General features: G+C 39.8%; 1 protein-coding gene across 27 annotated transcripts in view; it reads right to left on the bottom strand.

Moving 5' to 3' along the window:
- Positions 1-18270, bottom strand: part of TCF4 (transcription factor 4) — a 377287-nt gene that overhangs the window by 60035 nt on the left and 298982 nt on the right. For all 27 annotated transcript variants that reach the window (XM_043443717.1, XM_043443728.1, XM_043443727.1 and 24 more), the window contains one exon: positions 3522-3627. In XM_043443717.1, the coding sequence (XP_043299652.1) occupies positions 3522-3627 (106 nt within the window). The remainder of the gene's footprint in view (positions 1-3521; positions 3628-18270) is intronic.

Consider the following 18270-nt stretch of genomic DNA (forward strand, 5'->3'; position numbering starts at 1 on the left):
TATATAGCTAACTTAAGTCTTCAGTAGCAATCAAAAGAGTACACGCATAAGGTGGTATCTACATTACAGACAATTTTGAGAGCCTCTGGATTTTTATAAAACTATGAGTAAAAAAGAAGTTTAAAATGATATGAAAATTATATGAAATATATTTTAATATCAAGCTAATTTTCTATTAACACCAGATTAAAAATATTCCTACAGATTTTTTTTCACTCTCCGGGCCCAGAGGCCTCAAAGTCATTGTTAAGTTTGCTTCCCTTGGTCTGGGTTCCTTAAATTAAGGGTAGAGAGGATCTCTGTTACCACTCGATTCAGTTTTTTTTTTTTTTCCTTCAGTAGTTTAACAAAAATTATTAAATGCCAGATGTATACAAGATGTATACAATATAAGAGTTTTAACTAAAAGATGGAGGCTGAAGTTACAAATAAGAGGTCACTCAGTAGTGAATTTAAAACATGCTACTGACATGCATGCATGCTCAGTCATGACTGACTCTTTGCAACCCCACGGACTATAGCCAGGCAAGTTCCTCCGTCCATGGGATTTTCCAGGCAAGAATCAAACCCATGTCTCCTACGTCTTCTGTTTTGGTAGGCAGATTCGTTCCCACTGAGACACCGGGGAAGCCTGTGCTATTGACAGTCTCTGAATCTCTTTCATCTAAACTACATTTTCTTCAAGACCTGAATTCTCAGGGTATCGGAGACTGTCACTGAAGGAAGCTGTGTAAAATGAGATTACAGTGCACTGTTTCTGTGACCATCATGTAAAAACATATGACTTTTAAAAAGTAACTATTCATGGACTTTGGATTTAGCTCAGAAATTGTGGAAGTGTAGATGTCATCTTAAATTCAAACATGAAGTCTAAGAAAAACGAACACTTCAGAGAGATGACATGCATGGCAAATAAATTGAGAATATCTATCATTGAACAAGAGTCTCCTGAAACATTTTGACAGGATGCACTATATGGAAATACATTTAGGATTTGTTAACACAGACACTTTACTCAATGCAGACTTACAAAAATACACATTTTACATAAATTATGCTTTTCACAGTAAATTAATATTTATCATGTCCCATGATCTTGGCATAATGTGTTTTGAAAGAATAGAATTAGATGTGGGTGAATTAATTGTGCTCATCATAAATGTCAACTCAAAAAAATTTTTTTTTGCATTTTGAGTATTCATATGCAGAAAAACAAATTTGCTCCCCATATTTTGCATGGTCTGACATGGAGAAGAGCCTGTTGTTTTAATCTACCTGGTCTCTCCCTTACAGTGTGCATGGTTTAAGCAAGTGACCTTCCTGAAGGCAGATGGACAAAATCTATCCTTGTGTCAATTTTTCTCAATGAAATTAGGCTTTGGGTGATGAGTCCTTGAGTTGACAATCTCTATAGGCACAGGTAACGGCAGCATAGTTTCCCTGGTCATAAAAGAGAGGTGTCAATGCCCGAAGTGAATGTGAAAGTCGCTCAGTTGTGTCCAACTCTTTGCGACCCCATGGGGTGTAGCCCGCCAGATCCTCTGTCCAGGGAATTCTCAAGACAAGAATACTGGAGTGGGTTCCCTTCTCCAGGAGATCTTCCCAACCAAGGAATCAAGCCTAGGTCTCCCACATTGCAGGTGGATTCTTTACCGTCTGAGCTACCAGGGCAGCCCAAGAATACTGGAGTGGGTAGCCTATCCCTTCTCCAGGGGATCTTTCCGACCCAGGAATCTAACCGGGGTCTCCTGAACTGCAGGTGGGTTCTTTACCAGCTGAGGTACCAGGGAAACCCTTTGATGCCCAAGTGGCTACTGTTTAAAGCTGAAAGTGATACACTTTTGTCATGGTGCAGAACACACCCGAATGACGTACCTGCTGCTGCCATTGAAAGAAACAGACACAGAGGACAGGTCACAAAGCTAAAAGACCCCGGTTAATAGGTGCTCCACTACATGTGAAACCAATTCTCTATTCCCAAGAAAGTGAAAGTGAAAATCACCCAGTCATGTCTGACTCTTTGCCACCCCATGGACGATACAGTCCATGGAATTCTCCAGGCCAGAATACTGGAGTGGGTAGCCTCTCCCTTCTCCAGGGTATCTTCCCAACCCAGGGATCGAACCCAGGTTTTCTATCAGCTAAGCCACTAGGGCAGCCCAAGAATACTGGAGTGGGTAGCCTATCCCTTCTCCAGCAGATCTTCCCAACCCAGGAATCAAACCGGGGTCTCCTGCATTGCAGGTGGAGTCTTTACCAACAGAGCTATGTGGGAAACCCAGGGACCCATTCAATTCAACTTTATAGATTTTCCGTGGAATTTCATGTGTGAACTAGCAACCTAAGAGAGCTAACACTCTGCAGGGAAAGGACACAAATTCCTTTGAAATAGAATGATTTTGAATGTGTCCACTCTAATCTAAGGGACACGCCAAGCCGCTCCCCTGAGACTTGCTGGCCCAAGTGGTTTCCCTTCCCGTGACATGGTCCTTCCTGGAAGAGCAAGAAGGAGGAAATCCCATGGCACTTTGCCGAGGCAAAAAAGAGTTAAAGTTTGCATACAGGGATTCCTGGTGAATTCTACATCTGAATTTCAGAGCATTAACCTGGTAACAAGATTATCACATTTTGACACCAAGTGTCCAGGGTACACACCAAGTGTCCAGCTAAAGCTGCATCCTGTGGACTGTCTCCTCTCATAAGTAGATGTCGTTTAAACCCTCTCAGTCTTTCCTATGCAGCAGAAAAAGTACTACCGGAAGTGAGAGTGTAAGCTCAGGCAGCATATATCCATGTGCACTAAATGAAATACACTGGACAATTAAGTGGATTAAATATACTTTATCTACCACAAAGCTGTAATTTTCAATACTTGTCTGGGGAAAAAAGCTGGGTCTTGGACCCTCAGTCAGTCAGTGTGTTGGAATAGAGCTTTTGCTGTGTAATGAAATAACACTTCTGAGGTTCGACAGGTCACTTCATCTTCAATGGGACACTTGTTCTTCCCTATGAATTAATAAACAGCCAACATTTTTACTGATAAGAACAGACACTACACTCAATCTTAGTCAAAAGGCCGAGAAGTGGTTGTAAGCGGTCAACATTTTTGTATAGAGGTATGTATAAGGGCAATTTGCTCTCCATGTGTCTAAATCCATGATGCTCCAAATACATGTTGAATCAAAGCACTTATGAACATATGTACATGCTCTTCTCGGGAAGAAATGATGCAGAAATGATAAGTCATGGTAGACATTCCCCCAGGAAGCATCCATTCTAAGTAACCAAACCAGTCTAATCTTAACTCATGATGGCTCAAGGGGCTTTCATTTACAAAATACGTCTCAGTGAAGTTTTAATTCATTTATTTTTAATGAATTCAAGTCCTAAAATAGAGTATGACCTTCCATGTTCTCTGCTGGCCTCCTATTCCATTTCTTGAGTATTAGAACAGTGCTCTTTTGTACCATATATGACATAAAAGACCCGTGGATCTCCCCTTGGAAAAGGCAGTGTCTTACCTTGCATGAAGAAGGAGCTAGGGAAAGTGCTGGCTGCTGGTTTCGAGGAAGGGTAGCCTGGCGAGTCCCTATTGTAGTCGGCAGTGCTGGCTGATGGAGCATAAACCTGGGGAACGAGAGCCCATTTAGTTTTGCTTGCTGCCTGCACCCAAGCATCTCAAGGTCTATGACTTTGCAAGAAGCAGGCTCAAAAGGCACAATTTCTACCACATCCATCCGAAATCTGATCAAACTCTAGAAACACTGCTCCATTCCCCGTACAGAAAAACAGAACAAAACAAAATGTTGAGTAGATTTGTGCAAATGGAAAATCAGGTGTGATATTTTCCAGTTACAGGCAAGAATACTGAGAACTACATCTGGTTGTTGTGCGTGTGTGTTCAGTTGTGTCTGACTTTTTGCAACCCCATGGACTGTAGCCCTCCAGGCCCCACTTTCAATGGAATTTTCCAGGCAAGAACATTGGAGTGGGTTGCGATTTCCTCATCCAGGGGATCTTCCCAACTCAGGGATCAAACGCACGTCTCTTACATCTCCTGCATTAGCAAGTGGATTCTTTACCACTGAGCCACCTGGGTTGTAGATATATAATATCCATAGGGTTGTCCTAGAAACCTAAGCATTCTTTTTTTTTAAAAACATAAATGGCTCACGAGCATGTAAAAGGTAAAAAAAAGACATGCTTCAAACTTCTCCTATTTAGTCTGCCTTTCAATTAAAATTTAAAGTCAGAGACAGAGACAAAAAGACAGATAAAATAAATGCACTCTCCAGACCACAGAAAGTGACAAACGTATCTTAGAATATTAAATTTCCAAAGTGTCAGCTTTTTGTAGAGATGCAAGAAAAAGGCTACTAAAAGCCCAGATATACACAGACCACCAAAAATCAGTGCGTACACAGGAAGGGGGAGAGAAACCCTCATTTATAGTTCTTTTATCTTTGTATGTTCAATAAACTTAAAAACTGCCAAAACCTTAATTTACTTACATTCGTTTACTAATACTCATGGGACTTGGGGAACCAGTTCTTTACAAAAATAGCTTGTGTATTTTCTTGTTTATGTTTGCTTTAAAGTAGACAGCACGGTATAAATTCATAAGGCATAAATTCATAAGGTATAGTTTAACTTTAATTGGTTTTCTCCCTTGCCTTTTCTGCTAAATATGATTTTTTTAAAATCTCTATTTTCTTTTGCTCCAAAAGTTCCTCTCTCCAGATGGTCAGAGAGACTAAAACACTGTCATCCTCTTGATGAAAATGGATACCTTCCTGCCTCCATTTTGAAGCAGGCAGCGGCTCACGAAATTGGCAGTGAGCCTACAGTGATATTCACAGGTCACAGTAAAAGAAAGGGAAATTCACCAATAAAAAGGCAACTGCAGGGTTACCAAAAAATAACTCTCCCCCCTTTTTTTCACAGCGCACATGGAATAAACACCCTAAGAAAAATTCTATAATTGCTCTCAGAACACCATGAATCACAAACTAAGCATTTAATACATGGTTTAGGATTTCACAAAGGATAGGGCCACAGCGACAGATGTGGGAAAACACGCATACACATACATGCATCACATAAATGCTACATATGCCCCACAGTGCCCTTGAAATTGAGAGATCTTAGAGACTGAACAAAAGTAAATTAGAAAAACCCTGGTCCACTTTAAAAAAAAAAGACAAGGATTCTTCCTAAGTCAGGGAGGAATCTGAGTCCTCTATTTTTCCTCTATTTTTCATTTTATTTTAAAATTTTAGTCATATCCTAAATGTATAAACAGCTACCTGCTTCTCTAAAAGGGCTTACAGTAAGGGCAATTTTTTTTTCAAGTATCTGTAAATGGACAAAGAATAAAACATAAGCCAGAAATCCCAAAGCAAATCAGTACCCTAAGTTTATCAAGCAAAACCCAGTATTTTCTTGAGGCTTATACAACTGACAAACAGTTTGGAAAATACTCCTAAAGGTACTTAGAAATCTTGAGACTAACTAAAAAGATGAAAACAAAAATTACCTTCTAGGGAAAGGGGAAATTAAAAATTAGATCATCTCATTCTAATGGCAGAATGAGTAGAATACTACTACACTATATCTACAGATTAGTAGTCTGACAGCTCCTTGGCCAATAAGTATTAATATGAGCTAGGTGTACTATGTATTACTTCCAAATTTCAAAAATCAATATATTTACTATAAAATTGAAAATAAACTCTCCCATATTATTAAATCACCTTATTAAAAAAAAAAAGAACCAAAACAAATTCTTTTAGGATAATATATAATTTTAATTACATACTCTACTACCTTATCCTTAAACATGTACTATAATTATTGCATAAACATCATTGATGGCATCTAACAAGATCTGCCTTTTGGATAGAATTATTTGATATCTCTTTTGGGAGACAAAGACAAATCTTCAGTAATTTTGCTCCAATAAGGAGGTTACTTTGACTATGAATTATGATCAAGTGGGAAGATCTGAGAATAAGATCACTTATCCCAAGTTCAGAAATGCTGCCTGCATGAAAAAGAATACGTAAGGGGTTAAAAAGTTTTTAGGACATGTTACACTGTACAATTTCTATTTTTCTGGTGCTGTGGCCAAACTAAGATTTTTTTAGATAAGATGAAAGCCTTTGTTAACAAGAAATCAAATGCTATTAATAGTTTTTTCAAAAAAGCAATTCTGCATATTTTATAAATTTTCTTTATATTATAACTGATCTGGTACAATGTTATTCTCTTTTAATTTATATACTTCATCTTTCTCATCAAAAGTTACTTTAAAGATAAGTGCTCTATATATTTGTTTATAAAAATAAACATAATATAGAACTGTTATACTTAAAAAAAAAGTATTTATGTATCTATTTGGCTGCAGAGGCACATGGGAATTTTAGTTGTGGCATGTGGGATCTAGTTCCCTGACCAAGGATCAAACCCTGGCCCCCTGCCTTGGGGGTGCGGGAATCTTAGCCACTGAATCACCAGGAAGTCTCTTATACTTTTTAAAAGTAGAAGGAATCAACCCCCATCACATTTTAATCATAAGAAAATTCAATAATGGAATGGTCAAAGCCCTGCTCAAGATGTTCAACCATCAATGGTCCTTTATTGTCTACTATTCAATGGCTGCCTTCTTTAAAAGTGGTGGTGGAGGTATAAGATGCTATTTATGAAAACAGTGATGATAAGTGATTCAGTTTATCCTCAGTGTTTTAATTTTTAATAACCTGGATCATCAGTAAGCTGCTTCATTATTTTACTTGTCAACTATTGTCCCAGTCTCTCAAAAGACTTGAAAGTATAGGCTGCAAGAAGGTATTTAACAGAGACACTAAATTCAGTAAATAAAGTTCACATCCACTCAACTTTAATTATTATTATTATAGGTAGATAGAAAGATGACTTACACATTTGTTAGAGAAAATGCTAACAGAATGATAACAAACATCCCAGATCTCTTCAAATGACTAACACCAGAAAATCAGTCTGATGGAAAATGAAATACAAATCCCAAACTCTCGTTCAATGTGTTGAAGTAACTCTGCCAAGGAAACATGCAGAGAGTCTAAAGAGAAGCAAAAATCTACACTTAGTTTTCTTCTGATAAGGTATCTTAGATCAAGGTGACTTTTGGCATTCTGGTTCCTCCCACAAGAGTAACTAAAGAAGTGTGAAATTCTGTTGCAAAATTGGAAATGGGAAAACTTGGCTCAAGTTCATAGACTACAGCAATCTGAGTGAGCTATCTGCTGAATAAAGGCTTAATGGAAAACTAATGGCCAAGTGTAGTTCATATTCAAAGTCAGCACCATTATTTTTTTTCTCTTATAATCTGAATTTAAAACAAAATCACAAATACAGAAATTCTGAGCTTAACAAAACCCTGTAAACAGCATAAACTCTGAAAAGATAAAAAATCTAAACGTTCTCATTTTACAGATTTAACTTGTGTTGTAATTTGAGATATACTTGAGATACACTACTATAGTATATTAATCACTCCAGCCAATGTTCTGATTATCCTTTGTGCTATCATCAAAGAAACAATATGATATTCTTTTAAACAGAACCTCTGCCTACTAGAAAAGAAGAAAAGCAAGCAAACACACAAACCAACCAACAAAATGAAGAGAGTAGAACGTATATTCTATGTTTTTCATTTGAGGTGCTCATTTTTATGTCTTGGCATGTCAGTTTCACTTATGGAAATTTTAAAAGATAACAATGATTACCATTTGTTCTGGGCGTTTTGTGGAATGGCTTTTGTGCTGGGAGCTCCATACACATTATTTCTAATCTTCATAATAATCATATAAGATGGGCATTATTAATAGCGTCATTTCTATTTCATATGACTGAAGAATGGTAGACAGGTCAAGTGTCCTGGCTCAGGCAGGCCTGGGTCGCATAACTGCCCATTCCATCATTTATGAGCTGGGCAACCTTGGAACTGTTACTTTACTCTCTGGTCTTCAGATTCCTACCCATAAAAAGGGAATAACAGTGCCTGCTATGCCAGATTCTTGAGAGAATTAAATGGCATCACGTATATAAAAGCAACTAGAATAATACTTGGTACCTAAAAAACATGCAAAAAAATTAGATTAATAGCATTAATGTGCTGCTATTTTAAAAAAAATTATCTGGAGAAAAGTGACAGAAAAGTTAAGCCACTTTTCCATGTTAAAAAATTACCAAGTGGTAAAGATTCAAACTAATCATTAAAGCCTATGTTCTTTTCATTAAAAAACAATTTGTTGATCTTAAGAGGCAAAAAAGAAAAGATATCATTAGCTATCAACACAAGGCAATACTTTGGCCATGATTTATAGAAATAATTCTTGTGGGGTTTCATAACTGCTTTTAAGAAAAGAAAACTTGATAAGGCATGTTGACAGTGAAACCAATATGCGTCAGTTACTTTCTTTCCAAAGTGGGAAGCTGAACTCTGGAGGGGACAGAGAGAAGTGGTTATAGATCATGTATCATGAGGCGTATAACTGAGTGTGTTTGAGCGACAGCCGCTAGGTTACAGAGGAGACCTTGGCCTCTCTGCGACCAGCGAGTACCACCTGAATAACTTCCAAAGAGAACCAGGTGAGAATAACTGAAACATTGTAACTGAGACTTTTTAGATCCTTGAGAGAGTTACTGTGTGCTCCATGATGAGTAGAAAACAGCAAAGCACAATTATGCCTCAGATGCCCAAGCGCTCGGGAGGCTGACTTAGCAGCTCAAACCTTTGGAGGTTTCACAAATATTCTAAACCATGACAGTTAGACATTCGAATGCCAGGAGGTGGTGGTACACCATTGATGCTCACACACCTAGGCACGTACACTGATGCTGACCAGCATCTAAGGGGGAAAGTACCTGTAAGGGATCAGCTCACTGCTCAGGAAACTGACTGGAATGGACCTCAACTCTTACAATATTGTTGGAAGAACACACGTCACAGTAAGCGGAAAGAACAGCTCGGGGCAGTGATACCTCGACATTCCTAAGAACTGAAATGGACACTGTAATTGTTCTATGGGACAAAGTTAAAGGTGTATTGTTGGCTAATCCATAAAGCAACCGGAAGACGTACTTAGAAGAGATGGTCTCCAGACAGCAGAAAAACCCATCTGGCAGAGCAGTAGAAATTACTCTGGAATCAGACCAATGAGGCTCAAATTCCAGCTCTCAGAAGTAGTCGTGAGGACAAAACAAAGCACTTTCTCTCAGAGGCTCCATTTCCTCATTTGTCAATTTCTTCACGATCAAATGTCAAATGGGGCTATTCTGCTGTGCAGATTAGAGAGTACAGACGTCGAGCATAACTCCCTCTCTCACAGGAGCACAATAAATGGTATTATTATTTATATCCAACAAAATAAGAATTTTAGAGTAATTTTTAACATGTCCAGAATGGTGCTGTCCAATACAGTATCCATGAGTCCTATATGGTTACTTGGATTAAGCTTAATTAAAATTAAATAAAATGAAATATTCAGTCCTGCAGTCACACTAGCCACATTTCAAGTACTCAATGGCAAACTGTGGCCACCAGCGACCATACTGGACATCACAATGGGGAACTTTCTCACTATGGCAAAAAGTTTTACTGGGAGCACTGATTTAGGGTAATGGCTGTCCCCAAGGAGACCTACTGAGCCCTGTATGAAACTCTGTTAGAGCAGCCATCACAATAATGCAGCTTATTTAAGACTTGCTGTTGCCTTTCAGCTGCCAAAGCAAGAACTCTTCTGGTGGACAAGGGGGAGAGGCAGATTCCAGGTAGCCTAGCACCTAGCGAATAACCAGTGTTTAATAAAAGTTGATTTTATTGGATAGCAGAACATTTAGGTGTCCATTTTACTTACTGGTTTTAGAGCCCCTTGTACTATTACATACTTCTTAAAGCCCTTTTTGTAACCACCTGCCCAAATTCCTGCAAGCAGGACTGTAAGTAGGACCCCAGGGAAGAACAGCTCCTGTGATTCTCGGATCTCTGGATGTGTAGGCAATAACAGTAAGAAAATCTTACACGGCAATTTTGTCCTTGGCCCCAGTTAGTCTTTGGCAAAGGAACTGTAATTAGGCACGGTGTGATCACTTTGAGACAATAAATGGCGAACAGATTTTTAACTTTTTCTGATCATGAGTTTTCACATTACATATTGGTAACTGGATCCCTTGATTCTACTTCTATTTTTATTACTCTTTCTTTCATAATGTTTTATATCAATTTTTTTATAGATGTTCCTTTTTCTTTTCAGGAAATTTCTCCATGTGGTGTCCTTTCTTCTGCCTCTTGGCATCATATTTTTAAAGCTGAAATCAGTTCAACCTCATTTTATAAACGGGCAAAAGGCAGACATTAATAAGGACCTACCCAAGGGCCTTAAACAGAGCTCAGGCCTCCTGAATTCTCGTTTTATCCTCTTGGCACTCTCCTTCCTAAAGTCTTTTTAAAGTTTGTAACTTAAATATTTGAATGGGTAGCAAAATGGCATAAAAGGTTAGTAAGTAGATGAAAGTACCAGAGTTGAGTAAGTTATCATAAGGTTTAAAGGCAGTGAATAATGCTCAAGAGCATGAAAAAGAAGGTAATAAACAACCCAACGGTGCAAAGAAAAACAAAAGCCAACTACAGAAATAAACATTATTCATCTTACATATTCTCAGTATATACTAACAAGTCAAGCAATATTTACTAATGGAAAAAGATCCTACTTTATTTCCAAGTGATGGTTAAAAGCCCATTTGATTATCACATACAGGAAATATGTTTAGAGATAACACATAAATGTTGCAGTATATTGACAAATAGATGGATATGTAATTGTAGATTAAAAAATTTCAGAGATGTAATCTGTTGAAATTGTGAAGGTTTTATTTCCATCTCAATTACTTGAAGCTTTTACAGGAATTAAAAAAAATAGTTCTAAGTGCCCTAAAGTAACTCTCAGTAAGAAAGAAAAGTTTTACTCCTCAAACTATAGTGATACTCTGAAAAAAAAATCCCCAATTATCTAAATGTGTAAAATGTCCCATTCATGTATATGATATTCCTATTTCATTACCTTAACAAGCAATGATCTGTATTCACTCCACCACAGTGCATCACAAAAATGAGAAAAAGAACATGCATATGAACCCCCTAAAAGAAATTCCTGGAATATGTAATATATTTAGAACACAAGTCATTTTGGCATACATCCAAATGCTCTATCACAAATACCACATCTAACTTTTTTTTTTACCCTTCTGAATATCAGCTGAGTTTTGGTTATCTGTTCAAGAGTATATTAAATCTGAAGCTAAATTCTACAAATGAACTACAGCCAAGAGTTTTATCCTTTTCAGCCACCAAATATCTTTTCTCTGTGTTAAGAAGTAGTAAGACTGTAAGAATTTTAATTCCGTTCTCTATCAAATTGTGTAACCCCAAGCAATCAAAAGAAAGCAACAAGAAGGAGAAGCAGAGAAGCACGCAGGGAGGGACAGACTGTAGCCCATCCACTTTTGACCAGCACACCCAGCCTGCAGCAGGCTCAACAACGACAGTAAAACAGTGAACTGGACCCATTATTAGTGTGCAAAGCACCCCGAGAGCTACAGAAAAGCCTGACATTGCTTACGGCCAGAAGCTCTACCTTGCTCTTTCCTTTCTTCAAATAAAAAGGTAATACATGTAAAAATATAGGTAGTTGCAGTCTATTTTTCAAACCTCTAAATTTCAATCTACTAAACAAGAGTCTGTGTAGCTTAAAAATTTACAAGGGAGTAAAAAACTGTGCTTCAACTAAAAATGAGGAAAATTTTTCCTAATAAATTTCAGAATCACTAATAATTATATGGCAATATTATTGTGATTCAATCTACATAGTGTCCTGTTCTCTTTACAAGCGTTTTGCAAGTATCAGTGTGTTGTCATTGCAAACTTGAGGCAGGAAAACTGTGAAGACAGGTATGATTAGGCTCACTCTGTTATATCACAGACGTTTCATACATATGATACTGAAATACAGATATAGAACATTTGAGATTTTAAGCTGTCTTCATGTACTATCACGCAATCTCAGTGACATATGCAGGGAGTTAAACACTAAAAAAAAGAAACAATTTGTTATGGTATTAAAACTTCACACTCTGTGTGTGTTCAGTCACTCAGCTGTGTCCAACTCTTTGTGACCCCACAGACTAGAGGCCACCAAGCTCCTCTGACCAGGGCATTTTCCAGGCAAGAATACTGGAGCATACTGCTGCTATTTCCTACTCCAGGAGACCCTCTCGGCCCAGAGATCAAACCTACGTCTCTTGTGTCTCCTGCATTGTCAGGCAGATTCTTTACCACTAGCGCCACCTGGGAAGCCCATGACACTCAACAGAACTGGAAAAAGACCTGGTCCTAAGGCCTGCCAGTCCCAAGCTCTTGTGACTTGTTGGCATGACATAGAAGGGGGAGAGGGGGTGGGAGGGAGGTTCAGAGGGAGGGGACATATGTATACCTACGGCTGATTCATGCTGTTGAATGGCAGAAACCAGCACAAGATTATAAAGCAATTATCCTCCAATTAAAAAGAACCCCCCCCCCAAAATAGCTAACACTTTACTTAGGGTATGCCAGACACTATTCCAGCGAAACTGTACACAAACTCATTCTGTCTCGACACTAACCCTATTGTCTTATTATCACCCCGATTTTACACAGAACGAATCTGGAGGCAGAGACACATGAAAGAACTTGTCCACGTCACACAGCTAGTTAAATGGGAAAATGGAGATTCAAAACCATGTCATCTTGTTTGGGCATCTGAGCTTTAACAAGACCTCCAATCGCTAAGGGGCTTCTCTCCAGGGTATTCACAGACTCCTGCCAAAACCCAGGTTTATAGAACTCTGGGTCCCGTTTACACACTCACAGGCCACCGGGCAGACGAGGGGCTCAGAAGGCTGTTTTGGCCAAAGAGCAGAACGCGAGGCGGCCTCAGACAGTGGCGCACAGAGACGGCTCTCGTGCACGGGACCAAGGCGGAGGGCTCTGCATCTGTCTTCCAGATCTGAAGCTGAGCAGGACCCACTACTTCCGTTTATCAGGGCTAAAATCAAAGAGGCCAGTAACCTGCTGAGAGTGGTACTGGCATTTAGGGGTGACTTAACACCAACACTAAACTGATGAAAAAAATCACCACACTCTTACTTAAAAGCATTCACATGAAGCGTGACTACAGTCCCATCGATGTGCACCAGCCTCTGGCTCCAAATATTTCTTTTTATTTTTACACCTGCGTTGCTTTGGCACTGATGGAGCAGACGCTGCATGTTTGCTATTACTATCAACGTGGTGTATCACGGGAATGCCCACGGCCAGCATCCTGAGTACCTTAGCCCTCGCCGAGAAGGTCTTAAACTGATTAAGTTACACCTGGCTGAAGATCTCTTGAAATACTCAGTTGCATAAAATTTGGCCCAGGTGAAACCTGACTTCATCCTGGTTATCCTCCTTATGTTCCGTACTCACAGGGGAACCCGCTTCCTCACCAGACTCAGGATCAGCACACACAAAAGACTGGATATTAAGCCCATCACAACTCTTTAAAATATTCCGAACACCTAAGTTGTTTTCAAGTGTTTATTTATTGACCATTCATTAGTAATTAAAGGTTATGTTAAGAAGAATGTGACTTATTATTTCTGTCAATTATTATTATTATTTGTGAAAGTCGCTCGGTTGTGTCCCACTCTTTGCAACCCCATGGACCATACAGTCCATGGAATTCTCCAGGCCAGAATGCTGGAGTGGGTAGCCTTTCCCTTCTCCAGGGGAGCTTCCCGACCCAGGGATCAGAACCAGGTCTCCCACACTGCAGGTGGATCCTTTACCAGTTGAGCCACAAGGGACGCCCAAGAATACTGGAGTGGGTAGCCCATCCCTTCTCCAGGAGATCTTCCCAACCCAGGAATCGAACTGGGGTCTCCTGCACTGCAGGTGGATTCTTTACCAACTGACCTATGAGGGAAGTCCATTATTATTATAGATTATTATTTGTAGTTATCTTCAATCACAAGCAGATTTAGCTAATTTATTTTATCTCTCATCCACAGCTGTCACATCAAATTCATGACTATCAATTTTTTCTAATGGATCAGCTCCCATCTCAATATTATTTTTTCCTCTTTTGCCACCAGCTATTTGCTTCTTTTTTTTTTAAAGATGACAACTACAGGATCATGTGTCCCCTGGCGGCTCAGACGGTAAAGAATCCGCCTGCGGTGCAGGAGACCCGGGTTTGATTGCTGAGTCAGGGAGATCCCCGGGAGAAGGGAATGGCAACCCACTCCAGCATGCTTGCCTGGAGAATCCCACGGACAGAGGAGCCTGGGGGGCTACCGTCCATGGGGTCACAAGAGTCGGACACAACTGAGTGACTAATACCAACACAGGGTCATGAGGAGGTGTTGCAACATCAAAATAATGTTGGTTACATCTGCCAATAAATAGCTTTGTGACCTCTGATGACACAATTTCATCAGTTGAATGAGGATGGCGTGTTTTCAGGATGAAAACACATTATACAATTCCACAATAAAGAGGAAAATTAATTTTAGGGTTTACTCCAAAGTTGATTATTGCTGTTTCTTCTACATTGAAGGCAAGGAAGGTCTGCTGAGGGTAGTCCATCACAGAAACAGTGAAGTTTAAAAAGTATTAGGAGAGTGACGTCAGTCAGAAAGACAGATATTGTATATTAACGCATGTGTATGGAATCTAGAAAGATGGTACTGCTGAACCTATCTGCAGGGCATCAGTGGAGATGCAGACACAGAGAACAGACTTACGGACACAGGAGGGGGAGGAGAGGCTGGGACAAACTGAGAGGGTAGCACGGAAACACATGCGTTACCACGTGTAGAACAGAGAGCAAGCGGTGTGACAAGAGGGAGCTCGCCGCGGCGCTCTGACCACCTGGGGGCGGGGTGGGAGGGGAGGGCTTCAGGGAGGAGGGGACGCGCACCTCAGCCTGCGGCTGATTCGTGCTGGTGCACGGCAGAGGCCTACACAATGCCATAAAGCAATCATTCTCCAGGTAAAGGAAAGGATTATGAAAAAGAAATGTGCAGGGGTGTGTGTGTGTGCAGGGGTGTGTGTGTGTGTGTGTGTGTGTGTGTGTGTGTGTGTGCAGGGGTGTGTGTGTGTGTGTGTGTGTGTGTGTGTGTGGTACTGGGCACAGAATAGGCCCCAGTAGTTACTAAATGCCCACATGAATGAATGGATGCATCACATACAAGATACAAGTCAAACTAAGAATAATAGCATAACGCAGAGAAAGATAAACATTCATTGGTTCTGCCAAAATAGATTTCAGTACATTTTACTTCTCAGTGTGTTTTAGAGCTGAGCTGAATTCTGAAAATGGAGGCAATCACCTATAATAATCCATATTTAAGGGTTCTAAGAGGTCCATTTCCCACCCTTCTCCCTTTGAACCTAAGGCCATAGGTTGATGCCTGAAGCCCAGAGCTCACATCCTTCATTAGATGTTAATAGGTGTGTGGTTTTTTTTTCCATTTATTTTTACTAGTTGGAGGCTAATTACTTTACAATATTGTAGTGGTTTTTGTCATACATTGACATGAATCAGCCATGGATTTACATGTATTCCCCATCCTGATCACCCCTCCCACGTCCCTCCCCACACCACCCCTCTGGTTCTTCCCAGTGCACCAGCCCCAAGCACGTGCTCAAGTAAGTCTGGTCACTATTGTCGTAAACAAATTAATACCATTGCAATGGGCTTTAGTCAATGTATAATGCTACATGAGATACAAGTCTGCTTCCCCAGAAATAATTCCACATCACAAACCCACTTTTCAACACACCTCCAATCATCCCCCATCATGGGAAATGTTTTTATAGTCTGTTAGCAGTTATTACAGGGCTTCTCTGATGGTGATGGTGTATGGCTTTAGCAATAAAGAATCTGCCTGCAATGCAGGAGACACAGGATACCCACGTTTGATCCCCGGGTAGGGAAGATCCCCTGGAGAAGGGCATGGCAACCCACTCCAGGACTCTTGCCTGGAGAATCCCACAGACAGAAGAGCCTGGCGGGGTACAGTCCACGAGGTCGCCAAGAGTCAGACACGACTGAGCACACGGCACATCCAACCGAAGCAGTTATTTCCCTTTGACGTGACGACGTCTCTAATCCTTTCTCAACAACCAGTTTTTAAGAGTGAGAGGAGAGTGGAGAGGGGATGAGGCAACAGTGAAGTCTCTACAAGAAGGAAGAGCAGCACCTGAGAAAAACGCTGACTTTACAGTTTGCCCTTACACAATACAGGGCACTATAAAGGGCAGATTATAAAGATCACTTAATGGTAATAAATGTGCCATTTCTATTTAGCGCTGTGTTTGTACAGTTCAGAGGGACACACGGCCGTCATTCCTAAGTATACGTGCCCTCCCAAAAGCAAGAGGGACTGGGAAGAGAGCTGTGTCAGACAAAAGCAGAAAGACACACTTTGAACAGCAGAGACCCAAACAAGAAGGAAAAGATGGTGAAGCCACGGTCCCAGCAGATATTCCGACAAGATGAAACTTCAAAAAAACATGATTCACAAAACTTCTCTGCCCCTGAACTTAATTGTATGAAAGGAAACTTGGTGACATTCTATGCTTAATCATCATAAAAAGTTGGTATTTTCAAGGTATTTTAAATTACAAAGATTTTCTGCATCCATTACATTATTTAATAATCACTCTGAGACAGATTATCTGCCCAAGTGGTCAACCATCTCATCCCCTTTTTAACGTTAGGAGACAGAAGCTGGGAAGGCGACCTCCCTTCCCAGAAGTCACATGACTCTAGGAAGGCAGAAAAAAGTTACAACCGAGGTCTTTTTGTTGGTGCTGTTCATATACTAACTCTTGAAATTAAAAAAAAAAATTTTTTTAATTTTACTGAAGTAGAGTTGATTTACGACGTTGTAAATTTCTGCGGTACAGCAAAGTGATTCACTTACACATATGTATCAGTTCAGTCACTTAGTCGTATCCGACTCTCTGCGACCCCATGGACGGCAGCATATTCTTTTTCATGTTCTTTCCCATTACAGTTTATCACAGTATATTAACTATAGTTCCCTGTGCTATACAGTAGGACTCTGTTGTTTAACCTAGGTTTTTCACTGCAAATCCCAGGTCAGAGTTGTTAGTACTTCATCAGAATATCCTTCCAACCGGGAGGGGTGGGATGGGGTGGGAGAAGGGAGGGGGATTCAGGAGGGAGGGGACATACGTACACCTGTGGCTGATTCATGCTGACGTATGGCAGAAGCCAACAAAGTATTGTAAAGCAATTATCCTCCAGTTAAAACAAAAAAAATTAAGAATATCCTTCCAAATCACCTATGGTCTAAAGAATGTGGAGATCAATTTTTCACATTGGTAAGTATCTACTGATGTTGAGTAGAGTTAAAGATGAAATCTAGACTGGGCTTTAAAAACAGCACACTTAACGCTGGTTCTTCTAACAGAAGCCTTCATCTTCTGCTTACCAAGAGAATTGTTAACGAACACTGAGTTTCCAGTCTGAAGTTCTGAACAGGAATCGTCAGCACGGAACACTGTAAAACTGCCACCCCATCCTCCCTTTCACAAAGCTGAGAAAAGGACAAATGATCTTTTTTCTCTGTCAAAACATATGGTCCTACGTACTTTCAACTAAAAACAAAAGCATGAAATAATTACCAAATGTATGACTCTGTGGCACAGATTGAAATGAGAAAAAAAAAGTATATGCAAATTGTCAACCTCTCTGTCCAATCAACCACCTCTCTATATTATTCCTTCAGATTCCTGCCCTTCCCCATACCCAAGGCGAACATTCAGGTAAAATCAACCAGCAATATTTCACTGACTTAACTCACAGCAGAGCTTCTCGATGCTTTGGTACATATAAATAATAAATAAATAAAATAGGAGGCCAGAATTGTCATTAGAAGCTGACTGGGAGATTTCAGACATATAGCAATCAACTAGAAAATGTATGAAAGTGAGTTTAGTTTAACACAAAATGTTTATGCAAAAGAAACAGAAAGGAAATTATCCCATTAGGATAGGGTTATTTAAAAAAACACAAACCCACCAACCTTAAAGACTGGGTAACAGAAGATCAAGTGACCAACAATAAATAGTTAATATCTTTAAGCACATTTAAAAGACAATTCAGTTGACTTTCTCTAATA

The sequence above is a fragment of the Cervus canadensis genome, chromosome 23 (genome assembly GCF_019320065.1).
Source record: "Cervus canadensis isolate Bull #8, Minnesota chromosome 23, ASM1932006v1, whole genome shotgun sequence".
NCBI lineage: Eukaryota > Metazoa > Chordata > Mammalia > Artiodactyla > Cervidae > Cervus > Cervus canadensis.